The sequence below is a fragment of the Mycteria americana genome, chromosome 1 (genome assembly GCF_035582795.1).
Source record: "Mycteria americana isolate JAX WOST 10 ecotype Jacksonville Zoo and Gardens chromosome 1, USCA_MyAme_1.0, whole genome shotgun sequence".
NCBI classification, from domain to species: Eukaryota; Metazoa; Chordata; class Aves; order Ciconiiformes; family Ciconiidae; genus Mycteria; species Mycteria americana.
The window spans coordinates 187,845,418-187,863,155 of record NC_134365.1 but is presented as its reverse complement, the minus strand read 5'-3'; the positions used below and the strand labels follow the sequence as shown (position 1 = coordinate 187,863,155).

The 17,738-nt window shown below is 40.7% G+C and overlaps 1 protein-coding gene across 3 annotated transcripts in view; it reads left to right on the top strand.

Annotated features, from left to right (window-relative positions):
- ELF1 (E74 like ETS transcription factor 1) overlaps positions 1-15,969 on the top strand; it is a 69,660-nt gene extending 53,691 nt beyond the window's left edge. For all 3 annotated transcript variants that reach the window (XM_075488758.1, XM_075488765.1, XM_075488760.1), the window contains exons 7-9: positions 1,447-1,639; positions 2,688-3,155; positions 14,284-15,969. In XM_075488758.1, coding sequence (XP_075344873.1) covers positions 1,447-1,639; positions 2,688-3,155; positions 14,284-14,902 — 1,280 coding nt within the window. In that variant the 3' untranslated portion in view covers positions 14,903-15,969. The remainder of the gene's footprint in view (positions 1-1,446; positions 1,640-2,687; positions 3,156-14,283) is intronic.
- Positions 15,970-17,738: the final 1,769 nt, after the last annotated feature.

Sequence of the window (17,738 nt, the reverse complement as noted above, 5' to 3'; positions counted from 1 at the left end):
TGCCGCTGAGCATTTTTAGTCTAGACTACAACAAAAGCACCCTGGATTAGAAGGTAAGTGGCTGGGAATGCTCTCACTCCTGGCTGACGTTGTGTCTTGCCTAAGCAGTACCTTTGCCTTCCAGGTATCCGAAGGCAAACAGGCTGACCGTTTCATGTAGGCTGGGAGACATTTGTTGCAAAGGCAGTGGTTTTTCTCTAGGGATGCTCACTTTTCAAGTTTCCACCTGCTGAAGGAGCTGTTAACATTTTGTACTGCCAGTGCTGATGACTTTGCTGAATATTTGCAAATATAAATTATAATACAGCAGTATGGGAGTTTTAATTTGTAAGACACCTGCTCTTGTTGAAAAAAGTTCAGACTGGTGGTTATTAAAGTTGAAAAAATTGCCAGGTTAACTTGAAGCTAACAAAAGAGATCCTGTCACCTTCTGATGCACTGGGCATCATTTTTTGTGAAGCTTAAAAAATCTGCACATGCTGTCCTTGCTGTGTTTTTGCACGGCTACTTGTGGGAGGTGATACTTTCATACAAGAAGTTTTTTCTTCCTTTCTCAGACTAACATCATCACGAAGAAGCTTATGTGCGGCTTCAAGTGTCCAAAAGAACATCAGACACCAAAAGCCTTTAAAAAAGCAGGGAAAAGGGTCTCATTAGTTACATGAGTTTAGACTCCTTAAATGTGCTTTCGGACAAAAAGAATATGCAAATTTTGTAGTAGTTTTAAGTATTCACAATCTGTGATTTTAATACTGTTTATATGTGGTAAACACTGAACAGATGTGATGGATTTCCATACATAAGTGTTTGTGCCTGCTTGTTTGTAAAATGAAATTTGAATGTTGCCTACCAGCAAGTGCAAGCACTCACTGGATTAAAAAAACGAATCTTTTTTCTAAACTTTGTTCTTGAAGGTTTGCCTACCTCAGCATATGGCACTGATTGCCCCCTATAAATCTAAGTGTTAAAAGTAAGGATTTTGTTTAGCCTTTAAAAGGATTATAACACTCACCTCAATTCAGCAAAGTATTTAAGCAAGGGCTTAATTTCCAGCATTTTCAGAGGATGGACCTGGACATGTTCCTATTTGAGGTAAAGCAATAGGGACTGCTTCTGTAACTGGATTAGGCAGGAGGGAAGTGTACACATAGGCGGCTAAAGCTGTCTAACATTGGTGGTTGGAACGGGGTGACTGTAGGTTGACAGGTACCTGACTCTGTAGGTTACAGGCAATGGCTAGGGTGGTTGGGCACACAGATTGTACTAACCAACAAGAATCGCTTCCCATGCCCTTCCATCACTATTCCCTAGTCTTGATGATACATTACAGTGTATTCATAAAGATACCAGCTTCTTAATTTTTAGATTATTTACATCATTAATAAAATATGGTCAACTAATATTTTCTTCTTTTTTTTCCTGTGTCCTGAAATACTTTTATTTTAGGAAATACAATTTATCTCTGGGAGTTCTTACTAGCACTGCTCCAGGACAAAGCTACATGTCCTAAATATATCAAATGGACTCAAAGAGAGAAGGGCATTTTCAAGCTGGTAGATTCCAAGGCTGTGTCCAGGTTGTGGGGAAAACACAAAAACAAACCTGACATGAATTATGAGACAATGGGTAGAGCTCTCAGGTATGTGCATTTTTAATAATAGACTGGTTTTGTTGCCTTAGTGTTTGCATGCATTAAATGCCTTATCTAATTTGTATAACAACAGAAATTTGGGAAACAAAGAAGTTATTTTGGCAAAATAAAAAAGCTAGCTAAAAGTAACCCTTACTAACCTCAACCCCAAATCAGTAACCTTCAGTCTCAGCTCAGACATTTTCAGTGCTGCTGCAAAAGCTACATCTTCACAGTTAGCCAGAGACAAAGACAGACACTGAAGATTCCAAGTGGTGCAAGCCTTTTACATAAAATTTGAATCTCTTTTTTCCCAAAAATCCTAAATTCAGGTGTATTAATGAAATTATTTCTAGTTGTTGCAAATGCTCCCATTTCCAGTGGAAGACACAGTTTTAGAATTCAGGTCTGGTTGTGCTTCTCTGAACTTGTGTGAACAGTTTTAAAACAGCTTTTCATATGCCTCTGCCTATCAGGCTGGGCTTTTTCTCATACATAGAAGACTGTGCAAAATAAGCAGACATCCACAAAGCTTCAGTCTTACCTGCTGACTGATAATTGTCCAACTGAGCAGCTATGCATTTCTTTGCATTTCCCTTCACCCCTCACCTCGGTGTGCGTGATTTCAAATTGTCATATTAATTTGTAAATGTAACAGAAGTAGTGCTCTCCTGTCCTATTCCCTTTGCTTTGTTGTAGCTAAAATGTCTGCCTGTGCTCACTGGTGAATAAGCATGAATTCAGGTAACTGAAAGAACTGTATGAGTCAAGAGGAGAATGACAAGTTTCATGCAACTTTTAAAGAGTATGAGTTGATAGCAGAGCTGCCAAGTCACAGAGTTCTTCTCTTTCTCCTCAGAGTTATCTGAGGTTGAAATTTGTCCTGGTTTCAGCCACTCCTGTATAATGAAGAAAGTAGGCACTTAAAATATTGTTTACTTGTTACGGTTGGTCTTATTTTCTGGGGATTTTGTTGCCTTTTTTCTTTTCTTTTTTTTTTTTCTTTGGCTTTTGGCAAAAAACACTGTGTAACTTGATATGTGTACGCTTTAAACAGATACTATTACCAAAGAGGAATACTGGCTAAAGTAGAAGGTCAGCGCCTAGTATATCAATTTAAAGAAATGCCAAAAGATCTCGTCTATATAGATGATGAAGATGCGAGCCCTAGCACTGAATCATCAGATTCAACTCTGCTCTCAACTCCTGTGGCCAATAGAAACCAGTCGAGCAGATCTAGAGCGTCTGCAAACACGGGAACAAAGGGAGGATCAACCACAGTGCTAAAAACAGGAAACTCGAAGCCTGCTAAGCTGAAGGAGCACATAGAAATTGTACAGCAGCAGACACCTGGCTTGACTTCAGAAGTTTTGAGGACAATGCAATCTCCGCAGCCAGTACATCCTACTCAGCTTTTTCGGACAGTTCATGTAATGCAGCCATTGCAGTCCCTCGCAGAAGGACATGCAGCTGTAACCAGTAATATTCCGGATGAAACGTTAAATCCCTCGGTTCAGAGTATAAGGTAAGAAAATGTACAGAAAATAAATGTATGAATAATAATAAATTCACTGGATGATGGCTAGAAAGACTAGATTCTTTGTTGTGCTTCAAAAAAATGCTCATTCCCCAGTTTGGCTGAAGGGAAACGATGTCTTTGTGGCTGATCCTAGGAACTGGGAGTTACTACAGCATACTGCGACGTGTACACTCATAAATGCTCAGCCTTTGGTGGAGGGAAGCACGTGTTTCCTGTAGTATTAGGCCTGATGCAGATCCTTTAGAGAGGAAAAACACACACCTTCTCTTTAAAATTGGTATCATCAGTTCTGTCCCGCAGCAGAGGCAGTATTTTCATGGCTCTGCTTTTTCACTGTTTGGTGTCTTTTGAATTATATATGGTGTGTCTGCATGATCCCTTCAAAAAGATTTTCCTTCTTGCTTCTTAATTTTTCTTCTTAAGAATTTTTTGTCATCTCTTTCATCTTCTGTATTGTCCCCAGTTACAACAAGGGAACGCTCCTTGTTATCTACTCTAGCATTTTGCTGCTGTTACAAGAGCATGTTCTGTTGCTTTTTAGAAAACAATTAACAGAATAATCTCATGGGAGCCCTGTATCTGCAGACTAATTTGGGAGACAGTCGTGCTTCCACGCTTAATTTGTAAGTCAACTGGCTAACACTACACAGCGTTTAAGCATCATGACTCCTTTGCACCTACTTGTTAGTGGTAGCATCCTAATTGAAGAGGCTTCAAAAACAATCACTTAAGCCTTGTTTTACCCTAGCCTGAGACGTCCCCTGATGGAGCTTGTTCATCTCCACTGACTACAAAAGACCTAAAACAAATAAATGTTCTTGAAATCTAGGGCCCTCACAGGAATGTCAGAATTGTATATGGTGATTCTGGACCTTAAAGCTGTTTCAGGAAAGCTTCAGGATATAATTCAGGAACTGCACATTCTTAATTAATTATGAACATCACTTTTTTTTGAGATTTGCTGTGTTAACGTCACCATTATAATGGTTATCATTTTGTGCTGCAAAATGGCAATAATGCTATTTCCTGCTCCCTTCCTCTGTTCTTTCCTTTGAAAATTACATCCAGAGCCACCAATAGATTTGGATTGGTACTGACTATCTGGGGTTAACCACACGATTTTTTCAGAGAGAAATAAGTAATGACACTAATGAAACCAAATAATTTCTTCATTTCCAAAGAGTAAGTTTTGCTCTCTCATATCTGCTACTAGAGGGATGCTGTAAAAGCTAGTTATTAAAACTCCACTTACATAAAAGGAGAATCCAGAATAGCAGTAAGAGCTAGGTTTTTCAGAAGAACTGAAAGAAGAACTGAAACTGTTTAGATCAGCCTCTAGTGACTGATATAATAGAATCAATAAGAAATGCTTTAGGAGATAGCCAAGTAGTTGAGGAAGCTGAAGATTTATATATAGGAAATGACAAACCAAGACTGCAGCTTCAATCGAGGAAAAAAGTTATATTATCTCTTCTTTCCTTGGGGTAAAAAAACCCCAAACTTTAAAATTATCCCTGGACTTCCTAGTTTGAATCCTGGGGTTTTTTTGTTTCCTTAAAAATTATGAAATGTTTTCATTCGTGCTGCAATATGAAAAATTCACACTGGAAAGAGAAATTCACTGGTTAGTAAAGCTGCAAGGGAATAAATAACATTGGGCCATGAAAGCAAAAATATTTTTCATAGTTGCTGGTAGGCACTGTAAAACAAACTGGAAAGGGTTACCATTTTTAAGTAGACAATATCTGTTTTCATTTGTCTTTTAATTCTAAAATGCATGATTTGAAAACAAATTGTGTTTTGCTTATTGTTGTAACCAAGTAGAATTAGTTTAAGATGCAAGGGTTATATTTGATCAGAAGTTTATGTGAAAGATAATTATGAAGAATTTGGCCAAAAAAAAAAAAAAAGAACCAGTCTTGGAATTTATTTAGAAAATTAATAAAAATCTGCATCAAGGTGATGTCTTGTAAGTTTTTAAAGCTTAGGAATGAAGCTACTCTGTACAGCGCAATCCTATGATTTCAGGGTTGATGAAGGATTTAACTACTTGTAAAAACTGACTAGGGCAATACAGTGAAAGGAAACAAGTACAGACATAATTGAAGCTATACAGTACCATTTAAGTCAGTAGAATAAAGCTATTAAACATTAATAGGGGGAAAGTTCAGCAATTTGCAGAGTTAAATAACTCTAGGCGAGACCTACACTAGATTATATGCCAAAACCAGTATCAATAGTATAGATGGTATAAAAAATGGTAACAACAAACAAGTATCTGTAAGACCTAATAGGGCAAGCAGGCAAGAATTGTCCAGCCTAACATTTGGAAAGCTGCTCAGTGACTTTATGACATCCAATTATTGCATTATGGTATTTCACAATCGGACCTTGGGCAATAAGCTAAGAGGGGAAAAAGTAGCAGAGATGCAATGCGTGTGAAGTTCAAATGAAGTAAAAGCCTTAAAGTCTTAGGGTTCTCTGTTGTGTCGGATCTAATCCATTGCACTTCCTTAGCCAAGATGATGAAGTGTCTCAGATGAAGGAAACAAAAAGACCCATCAGATCTTTTTCAGTACAGTACGTAATTACTGAGTGGTATGGAAGTATTGGTAATTAAGAAAGAATGTACTAAGGTGTCTGAGCAGTTAGAGTGAAAATAAAAACCACAACCCAGATTTTTTCTGTGTGCTTTTAACCAGGATGGGCCAACCTGCAAACCAAGGTGCTGATGAGTTCTGTGCAGTAGTCACTGCCCATTCCAGGCTCTAAAAATACAATTTATGACGGATACATTTCTGCTCAGTTTCAAAATGCAAACTTCAAATAGTTTGGTGAGGTAGAATGGCACATTGAACATTTTTTGGAGCATATGTTTTAGGTCTTGTTTTATAATAAGGCTAAAACAAAGGAACTGGATTTTGGATTTGTTTGTTCAAATAGGTATAAATCTCTAGCAGTTGAATGTGTTTGTGTACATGTTCTGAATTGCTGCAGTGAGGCTTCCATAAGGGTTGAAATGAATGGTCTACATGATTTGAAAATGTACAGCAGGTACGATTGCCATTATAGAGTAAGAGCTGACAAACCTTCTGATGTCTCTCTAGGGTTGTGGTTGGAGTCACTTTATAGTAGTTTCATAAGGAAGCATGAGGACAAATAGCAACATTGGTTGCAGTTGGTGTTCAGAGGTTGGGGCATGTAGATAGTCAGGGTCATTTGGGCAAAATGGCAACCAGGGTTTGGGAATGATCCTCAGAAGGTTTTTTCATGCATACTGGTTAGTGGTTGGGCTCTGCCTTGAAGCGTAAATGTCTTGGACCCACAAAATTTGTCTTATGCAATGTAGCTTCTGAAGTTTTATTCATATAAACGTTCTTCTCTCTTCTTCATGGAAATAAATGGTCTTCCCTCTGCAGCAATTTGCTTCTGTTGTGTTGTGAGAATAAAAAAAAATAGAAAATACTGAGGATTTTTGAGGTCAAAACAATTGGCTTCTTAACATTTAACCATATCCTTCACAGAAGAAGTCTGAACATGCATCTTCTCTGCTGAGGGACTGGGTAAAAGAATCATATTTGAAGAATGTTGTGAAGGGCTCATGTCACCATCCCTCCCCTGCGCTAGGCAGCATGCCTGGTAAAGTCTACTCCCAGAGCATCACTGGGAGAGTGTGGCAGCCATTCCCCAGGGCCTCTTTGCGTTTCTCAAAGAAATGGGTGTGCCAGTGTAAATCAGGGGTTGGTTCTTCACAGGAGACAGGCAATGGCTTCATTTATAGTGGCACAAAGCTCACGCAGAATTTTGTGTACTTTGAGGGGAGGGTGGTGTCTTACTCTGAAGTGGAAAGGTCTTGGCTTTTGGATGGCTTTTGATGGGCTTTTTATACAAGTTTTAGTGCTACTGTATGCAGGAGAGACAAGAAGTGTTGCTCACCAGGGATAGATGCCTCTTCTTCAGGCTGTGATGTGGTGCTAACCCAAGCTCAGGAAACGGGGCAGGAGCGGGGTCAGGTCATGCAAACTGGGTTTTGCTGACCGGGGAAGACATCTAGTATCCCCAGTGGGAATATGGGGAATTGCAAACTCACTGCTGTTCTGCAGGTCTAACCGCTCTGGCTCGGTGGATGCAAGCACAGTTACTGCAGTCTCCAGTCGTGTAACTGGGAGCTGAATTTGGCACCCCATGTTTCCAGTGGTAAGACAAAAATAAAAATGCCTCTCTGGATGAGCATTTTCTTTCTAACTTTTTCCAATGAGCCAGCTTTTTTAAGGAAGGAAAAAAATGTCTCTTTGAATTTAGCACCTGTAAAATTGTTCTGTTTAAACCAGAGTAACTGACATAGGTTGACCAGAATATCTGGTTTATTGGAGTAATTGTATTTTAGCTTGGAATTCAGAGGCACAGAAGTAGGCCTGGGATTCAGCTCCGTGTTCATTGGGTCATTGTGAGCATAAAGGGCATCCTTTCTGTTGCTCCAGAAAGTGTACCTCTCCTGTAAGGCTAGGGACTTACCTAGCCTTACCCTGTACATCGTACAGGGCTCCAAGGTGCCTGCATTTGGGCAATTAAATTGCTCCCTTAAATGACTAGGGCTGCAGATAGAGAGATGCATTTTCATTTACCTTTAATCTAGAGTAGTAGTGATTTAAGATGGAGTGTCTTCTGGACGGAGTGAAAAGAGGTTCTCATGTTAATAATGGTTCAGAGAAGATCATATTGTGAGTAATTTAAAATTTTATGTCTGTCTTTGTTGTTGACTATATGGGACATAGCTGAATCTTCTAGCTGGCAGCTCTATATACCAAGACACTTGCAATTAGCTGACTGCTGACAGATCCTGTGCAATGCTTTAGCAGACTTCAGGTTTTAAACACAATGTTTCTATCAAAATTCAGTTTATTGTTTCTTTTCTGTATTTTTAAGTTGTCATTGTGATAGCTTGGACAGAGCATGTTAGAAGACCAGGATCCTGACTCTGTTCTGTAGCTGGGGGAAAAGCTAATACAGACCACAGAGGACCAGTGGGATATGCTTTGTGTGTTCACTTCTGAACTGGAGAACTGCTACATCATGAATCAGCCACAGCTTTCATCTTGACCTTTTTGCAACCTTTGGGGTAGAAAACGTTGCAGTAAGTCATCCTGAAGGTGACACAAGCGTGGACCACAATGGCAAGATCCTCATTCAAGAGGAGAAGGAAGTAGCTGAAGGTGAATTGTGTTTTTTCTGGGCATGAGCATTCTGTGTAAGAACAGTGATGAAGCCAACAATATGCCAACACAGTGGATTGTCCCGATAAGCAGATGGAATTACCTTTGAAAGTCATGTCTACCCCAAGCAAACACATATGCTTTCTGCTGTTGTTCCATAATCTGTTTTTGTGTTCAGGCTATGATGTATTAGTGGTCTGACTGCAGCTATGCTGATGCTCAAAAATAGACAGATTTGTCTAGCATGAGTTTATCAGCTCTGAAAATGTGATTACAGCTGCTATTTCAAATGAAGTGTCTTCATCTTGTGCCATGTATAGACGTTAGCTTGTGTAAGTTGTGCAGTGAATGTCACTGTTATGTTCTGTAATCATACTTTACACTCTATCTGTATTGGTTTTGCTTGAGCTTGCATAACCACACAGACACAGGGAAGCTGTCTGGCACTGTCCTGCTGAGATTTTGCATTGACCATCTGCTTTCAGTCCTTTTTCCCTGAATAAGAACGAGAGTCACATCTGCATGATGTCAGCTAATGTTGTAGCCCATCATTCCTCTGCCGTTCCTATAGGTATGCTGAATAAAAGCCCTCACAGGTGTCAGTCTCAGTAAAGACCTCACTAGGGCTCCCTGGGATTTGATGGGGAACATGAGCGAAGGAATGTGATGCCACCTGAGGACTTCTAGATAATTGGAAACAACTCCAGGCTAATACTTGAAAGGCCTTACTTTGATCAGCCAGCATCAGTGCATGTGCTTTGCTTCTGTTTGTGGTTAGATGGTAGCCTTCCATCAGTGCAACAAGTTGGGTCTTCATGCTCCAAAGGAAGGCCTGCAGTAGAAGCTCTCCAGCACACTGACTAGCAGATACTGTTGGATCTGGCTCACTGCTGCTGTAGCTTTCCCCAAAGGAAGGGAAGCAGGTGATGGATGCAAAGAGCTGATCTCTGTCATCTCTTAGTGAAGGCTTGGCTACATTTCACGTTTCAGGATGGTGAGGAAAATGCCCTTCCTGAGGGAGATGTTGGTCAGAAATAGGCTGATGTGGTCTCAGGGGGCTTCTACAAGAAACTCTCAATTAGGTTACAACAGGGTGTGTTTCTCAGAACACATTTACAATAGGGACAACTTCTATCACAGCAAAGACTTTGGTTACAACCAAACATTTTGATTTTATTTTCCTGCAGCTGAGAAGACCTTTTCTTAAGCCCATTTCTGATTTAATTTCTGCAGTAGTAGGAAGAAGGCTGCTTATGGCAGAAGGGACTTCAAAGTCATCTAGACAGATTAATTTTGTTTCTGCACAATGAGAAGCTATCCACAGGAGCTCTCTTTACATGTCTTCAGCAATGTTGAAAGAGGTGGGGTTTCTGCAGGTCTCTGTTAGTAGCAAAGTTTCTGAGTTTTAATTCAGGTGAGTGTGCGGTTTTGAAAAATTCTGGAAAGAAGACTGTAAGGCTGCGTGGGTCAGTAAAAAGGACACCAGACTTGAGAGTTAAGTCCTCTGTCTCTGTCCTCATGACATAAGAAATTATCTTGTCCAGGCAAAGAGCGAGGCAAGAACAGGCAAGTTCCACCCTCCCTTTGGAGGAGGCTGTGTTCAGACTGGGCGTGAAGGCATCAAGTGCCTTTCTACCTCTCATGGACATCTCACCCTAGACTGCTTAGCAGCTCCTGTCTGCGTAGCTTGTGCTGTAGAGGGGCCAGTGGCTGTGAGGCAATACGTTGGGGTGAAGTATTGACAAGATTGTTGATGACTCTGAGGGTCATGCACACGAACGCAGCCGTGGAGCAGTTTGCAGTGACGGTAGAGCTCCTGAGTTGCATTTGGCTGATGCTTCCTGTAGTCACCCAAAAGAGATTGCCTCTCGACTCTGGCATCTGAAGTGGTTCTAACAAGCACATTCCCCCCCCTTCACCTCCTTCGCTTTTCCTAGCTTGACTGAATGAGTTGTTTGCAAGCAGTTAGTTGAACAAATGGAGAAAGTCCCTGGAAATTCGCCCGTTTATCTCAAGGCCATCGTTTCCCCAATAGCTGTAGGTTGAACAATGTGTATATTGGAGAGGGAATTCTTCTCTGTTACCTCTCTATGTATTTTTTAAATACTGCCTTGTTTCATTTTCTTACTGTGCTGTGAAATACTTCGTTTACCTTGGCTTCAGTGGTTTTTTTGGTATCTTCTCCTTTTCTCCATTTCATAAATTTCACATAAATTACGATGAATAAACTTGTTTTTCCTACCTGTCACATACTGTTTGCTTTATGACTAGTTACCCCTTGATGAGCTAATATGATACTGCACAATTCTAGGCTGTTAACAGTACCAAATGGACCAAGAAGTAGATGATAATTTTCTGCCAAGCTAAAATGACTTCAGAATTTTTGTCATTCTTTTCTTGGTTGTAACCAGACTGTTTTATGGCAGCATTTCCTTTTCATCACTGTTGCTCAGTGCTCTTGTTCTTTTTGTAACCTCAGCAGGAACTTTTAAAGTAATCACCCAGTAGATTTGTACCTTAGAGTAAGAAAGGCGTTAGCAAATTGACAGTGAAGTTCAGAAGCATAGCAAAATAAACACTTCAAAGAACCTAAAACAAATGTAGCCCAGTGTTAACAGATCACCTTAAGTAGTCTGTCCTTTTTTTTTTTTTAAACCAGCAAAATTATTAACCAAACTTGTATTTTTTTCAATTATATTCAAGACAAATAGTTTGAGCAGATAGATTTTTAGTTTGTAAACAGACACAGTTGTCTGTAGCCTTACCGATTAAGGCAAATGTCTTACTTGGCCACCATTAGCATAAATAACAACGTGTATTTATGGTGCTGTGTGCTGCTTAATCCTGTGCTTGTAGAGACATCTGCTGCATGCTTTCCCTGTAGCAAGTTCACACTCTGTGTGTGTGTATACATATATGTGTAATACATGTTTATATATGTGTGTATCATATATAAGTATCTTGACTGATGGAGAAGATAGAGCACCTGGAGTAAACTATTAGTCACAGTATGACTAATACTAGTACAGGTATGGGACTTGCTTTCAGGAGAAATAAAATGGCTTAACATCGATATGCACATACTAATTACAGTGTGCTGAGACAAACGGTCTGGTTCGGTCCTCTCAGAGCTGCTGCTCCTAGTGCTTTGCAGAATACCTTCTGCATTGATTAGATCAGTTCACACTTTTTGAGGTTGTACTTCACAGCCATTTAGCAGCTAGAAGCCTTTATTTTTACTATTTTGTTTTAAAACAAAGCAGCTAAAGAACAAGAAAGTAGCTTCAAAGTAATACCTGGATGGCATACCAGCACAGGCTAGCAGCTTCAGCTGCTGCTTTCAAAACTCCAACTATTGAGTTGATCTTAATCTTTCAGGCTCAAGTAAGTTTCTTCATGGATTAAAGAGCTGGCTTGGTATCTACTCTGGTACTTTTAATGCTTTTCTGATAGCAAGTGTCAGTTGTCTTTCCTTCTTAGCTGTTCCACTTGCACTGCTGGTCTCTGTAGACTTTCCTGGGCTGAGATGTATCTATGTGACATCTTGATTTTACTGCAAGTTTGGTTACCTGTAGGTAGTTTACTTTTTTTATTATTTTATTTTTTAAAAAAGCTAGTGGATGCCCTCATCCTGTTACTACTTCTAACACAGACATTTGTGATTTTTCTATCAAGGTCCCAGGGGAATTGCTGGGGGGAAAAAGAGAGTTAGCACTGACAACCCTTAGCAGACTTGGTGTGAGCCTTGGTGCTGTCATTCTGAGCCTTGCACTTTAAGCTCGGTTGTTGGCATTTGCTCTGCAGCACCAAGTTCTCCAGAAGTTGGAAAGAAAGAAGCAATCACTCTAGCTGGTGCTTCACCTCCAGCCAGCCCCCATTTCCATGAGCTTCTTCCTTGGGCTGTCTCCAGTTGCGTGAAGCAGGAGCTCAAGACTGACTCTGGTGTCAGTCGTATCAAATTTTGTGTCTTGGTTATTATGGCCTCTGTGATGAGACCTGCGTGGGAGCCTCATGGGCAAGGATTTGGATTTGTTTCACTATAGCAGCATTCCTGGCTACTACAACCTTCTTTCTTGTGAGGAAGAGAAAGCTATGGATGCAGATTTTGTTCCTTGTATTACCAAGCCACATAGAAGGTGGGGAAAAGATTACCTGCAGCAGGGACTGGCAGCTGGAGGATGCTCAGGGAGTACTGATGTGCTCTGAGCCTGATACCAGCTGGGTTACTGGAGCTGCTCTTGCTGGAGCAATCTTTGGAGTTCAGCTGGAGGCCTCTCCCAGAGGACTGAGCTGAGAGGGACCTGGGAAATCCTCTACAAATACTCCTTTGCTTGTCTCTGCTGCTGCACTAAGAAAGGGGGAATGCAGCTCCCTGTGCGGTTGGACTACCGCCAGGAGCAGCATCTGCATCCACATTGCCCCATAGCTTCAGCATCACATAAGTCCTGCTTTGGTAAGCTTTTTCTTATAACTGTGATAGCCAGAGCATGGTTTTAAATTGAAGTTTTGAATATGCTGAGTCTGAGCTTGAATATAGCTGACTGGCTAAACGCTGGCAAGTAGGATGTCACAGAGCTGTAAAAAATAGGTACTACATCGGTAGAAGGACTATAGAAAGGAGGACATTCCATGGTAATATAGGAGGCAACCCTTACAGCATATCTGATGACCAGTCTTCAGAAGGAAGAGCATGCAGTACATGAAAGTACTTGCAGGACTTGAAAGTACAAATGTTGACAGTAAATGGCTTTCCATCTAAAATGATTTCAGCAGGGGTAGAAATAAACGAAGAGGAGGAGGAGATAGTTATTTTTGTTTTCGGTCGGTGTCAAATATATTCAAGAAAACACAAGGGAGAGCTTAAGACTAAAAAAGGGGAGGAGGACCGGCAGGAGAAGACACTGAAGAGAAGCAGGAAGATTGGAGAGAAATTTGCAGGACAAGCAGAAGGAAAGAAAAAGATTGTCAGAGGCAGCGTGGCATGGTGGGCTGGAGCAAGCTGTGGGAGGGTGTCAAAGCAGCTACCCTTCCCTTCCTTCTTCCCTCCCCTGGAAATCATTTGCTTCACCAGGAGTATGTTTTGCTTTGGGTTTTTTGTTTGTTTGTTTTGTTTTTATTTGCATGACTGGAGTGTATGTGTTTCAGCCCCATCTCTAAGTCACCATTGTCCATTGTAGTAGTTGTGTACTTCAGCAACATGGCTGCTAATCCTCTAATGTTGCCCTCTCAGCTGTACATATATAGAAAGTAATGTGGTACCCAAGTCTGTGAGCCTGCAACTGATGGAATCATTCCTAATTTCAACTGATGTTTTGGGAGCAAATTCTGTTCAGTTGCTTTACCAGAAGGAGCGTACAAGCCTGGCACACAGAGAACTGTGTGTCCTGGGAGTCTGAGAAGGTCCTGACCAGACTGCACTGTTACAGTGCAGATACTTTTGCATATAGGTAAACGTATTTACAGATGTCAGGAGAATTGAGGCCTGACTTACAAGTTATTCAGGCTCGTGACTTACGAATTATTTAGGGTACCTCGTGAAATTGATGGCAGATGCGTAGTGGGTCATGCTTGTGATGTTGGTTGATGCTTGAGAAGGAGATCTTAGATGCGATTCCCAGGTTTTCTGATGAACTACTGAACGTCTCAAAGGCAGGCTGTTCAGTTTGGCAATGGTAGTATTGTTCATGCAGGGTACCTTTACCTTGGGAACTGTATTGCTAAATTCAGGGGTCAGGTCCAGTTCTTGTTTTATTAGGAGAGCGACTGCTACCTCTTTTGGAATCTATGGGTAAATAAAATGTTTGTGATGCCAAGTGATTTTTCAATAGTAAATCTATAATTATTTTTCAAAACTCAGCGTGGAAGTGTTCTGACCCTGTAATCTTTTCTAATCTTAATAGGACTTTACAGACTCCAACCCAAGTTCCGGTGGTTGTTTCTCCTGGAAATCAGCAGCTGCATACTGTAACACTCCAGACGGTGCCTCTTACTACAGTGATAGCCAGCACAGATCCAGCCTCGGCAACAACACCCCAAAAATTCATTTTACAAGCCATTCCTACTTCACAACCCATGACGGTTCTTAAAGAAAACGTCATGCTACAGTCTCAGAAGCCAGTCTCGCCTCCTTCCTCAATTGTGCTGAGCCCAGCACAAGTTCAGCAGGTGCTCACCAGCAGTGTGCAGACAATTTGCAATGGAACAGTCAACATGGCTTCGTCTCCATCCTTCAGTGCCACTACCCCCGTGGTAACATTTTCGCCTAGCAGCTCACAGGTGGTAGCTCATCCATCGGGCACGGTGATCACTTCGGTTATTAAAGCACCAGAAACGAAACAGATTGGCGTACAAGGAGTGGTAAAAGAAGAAGACAGTGACAAATTAGATGATACTGAGCAGTCGGAGCAGAGATTCCAGCAGCAACCGTTTGTGATGGTAGTGTCCAGTCCGAATGGTTTCCCATCTAACGTTCAAGTGAAGCAAGAAAATGAGCCATTAGAACCCAATTCATATCAATAAATAAATAAAAAAAAGACCCTGCGGATGATTATTTTCATAAATGTGATGGGACCTTTTCAGTTATGTATATATGATTTGATTCTGAAGCAAGATGTTGCAAAGCAACTTTATTTCTGCAGTTAATTGTTAGAATTCATGCTTTAGAATGGATTTTGATTTTCTGTTAATTGCTAAATGTTATCATATAAATAAAATTATATCTTACTCATGTTTCAAAATACAGGCATGAAGGAGCATGCTTTTTACGCTATGAAGACTTTCTCCTGAGGTTGTTGGCCAAAGTTTCAAACTTCTTTCTTACTGTATGTTTTCAGTCTGTTGTCCATTTACATTGCAGTAACGTTATTGTAACCTTTTCTGTTTAATCTGTATGTGTATCACTTAACTTTTGAAGCAACAGTTACTTTTAGTGTGGGACATTTTCATTCCATGTGTATGATTTTTTTATGATCAAGTATCTGTTTCATACCAGTGAATTACACCAGTTTTAGACTTGGATAACCAGATATCCTTTTGCAGTTTTTGCAGCACAAGCTCTTGTGTGTGCAAAATGGAACATACACTCCTATTGAGAGTACACGAAACATTTATTCCAGTAACGGACAATGCCATGTCTGTATTTTATACGAAAACATCAGATATATTTAATTACAGAAGCTAACAGCATCACTACAGGTGCAAACGTTTCATGCCATTTTGCAACTATGAAGCTTAACAATCTTGCTTTCTACTTCAGATTATTTTGTAAGGGGGGAGGGAAATTAAATATATACAATTTATGCAGGTATTTGAAGATTAATACTGCTAAGAGTTCTTTTTTTTGATTGTAAATAATGTACATTCAATGTCACAAGGAAGTTTTTTCAGCTAATTTGTTTCCATACAAATTTTTGATAGATGCAAATAAGATCATTATGTTTAGAGGTCTAATGTTATATGTATTCATATTACAGAGTGAATTTGTATTTAAAGACAAATTTTTAAATGATGGAGCCCTCTGAACCTTGGGTCCTTGTCTTTTGTATTTTTAATTGGTTTATTATGAAAATAAATCAAGTGGAAAAACATTTTTCTGTATTTACTCTGAAATGTTTTCATATTATTACAATGTTTTGCCTGTCATTATAAATAACAAAAATACAATGAGAAATAGGACAATGTGATTAATCAGTGTGGGTCTGTGGTGGGCCATGAGCAGTTTACGAATCACTTCTGAACAGACTTGGACGCACCCAACATGCTGTGGGTATCCTTTGAAATAGCAAACTGTACATTTTTGTAGCTCAAATGAAAGTTGAGCTAAGTCCTAAACTTCTCCTTTTCCATCACTTCCCAATCCGTTACAGACAAACAACCCAAAACTTTCAACGTAATTCTGGGGTTGCCATTCATCGCAAAGGTCTTTGTAGCTTGTATAACACAACTGTTGGCCCAAACCACTACGTCTTCAAAACCTTGCATATTTCAGTGTTTCAACAGAAGGTGGATTAAAAATAAATATGATGCCTAGTAAGATTAGTGGAACGTAAAATTAAGGGAAATATGACTTTCTATTATTGAATTCATGCAGGAGTTTTATTGATTGGTTCATAAGGTTAAATTTCAAGATAAGCATATGAGTACTAGAAAAACTAACGGGAGCAGAACTGTGGCAGAGATAGTTTGGTCTAGTTGAATAGAAGTAGTGCTACAAGCTGTATTGAATGAGTAGTTCTCTGCCACAGCTGCCCTGTTTAATTCTGTGTTTCTTCCCTCTGACTCCCACGCAGTCAGGCTTCCACCTGCAAATCCCAACACACCTCGCCCCATTTTCAGGAAGGCTGGCTGTACCCAAACCGAGAGACTGCTGCCAGCTGACCGGGGGTTGTTTATCTGGCAGCGCTCCCCGCAGCTGGGGAGCGCTGGCAATATTGCTAGGAATGTGGGTAAGCGTTGTAGAAGTGTTATCTGATACAGTTATCATCCTGAGGGCTATTTCAGATTGATGAAAGCACTGGAGAGGGAGGCTAGGTTTTTTTAATCAGACTATAAAATAGGGACTTTTTCCTGTAGTACGAGTATTTCATAATACTAGAAAACCTGAGGTGATAATGCTTGACTGACATCAGTGTTTTTAAATGTGGGGAAGTTGTTTTGCTGATTTAGTGGAAACATGAAAAAAAAAAACCAATCACACTATAAGGCCACAACTTTGCCAACAAAACTTCTTGCTGTAGATGCAACTACTACAAAGGGAAAATTATTTGTCAGCTTAGTTTATGTCAGTTGGAGAAGTGGAGAAAATCTCCAGCAGACAGTAACGTGTCTCCAACAGTAGACTGTTGTGTAACCAACAGTAAATGAAAATCACTCCCTTCCCATGTCCCTTAGGCTCCAGTCTACCAGCCACGTGTATCCATACTTCTAGCTCTCCTTAGTACTACAAAGGAAAGGAGAAGTAAATCATAAAACGAGGGCTCACGCTCACATTCAGAGTTTGAGCAACGCCTCTCCTCTCACAGCTGCCTTCGTGCCTGTGGCAGCGGCCAAACAAAACACCCAATCTCAAATCCCAGCCGCTGCTGACTCAGAAAGAAAACATTGAGGCCACAGTTCTTTTCTGCACGCGCGTGAGGCTGCGGGGGAGAAAAAGGCACTTTTTTTCTGAGGCTTTTCACGGAAGGGCGCCGGGGCAGGAGGAGGAGGAGGAGGCGGCAGGCAGGCAGGCAGGCAGGCAGGCAGGCCGGCCAGCCAGCCGACCTCAGGCTGCTAGCACTGCCTCAGCGCCGGGCCCGGCCTGGCCTGGCCCACCGGCCGGGACGCAGCTGCCAGGCGGACGGAGATGCTCGCTGAGGCA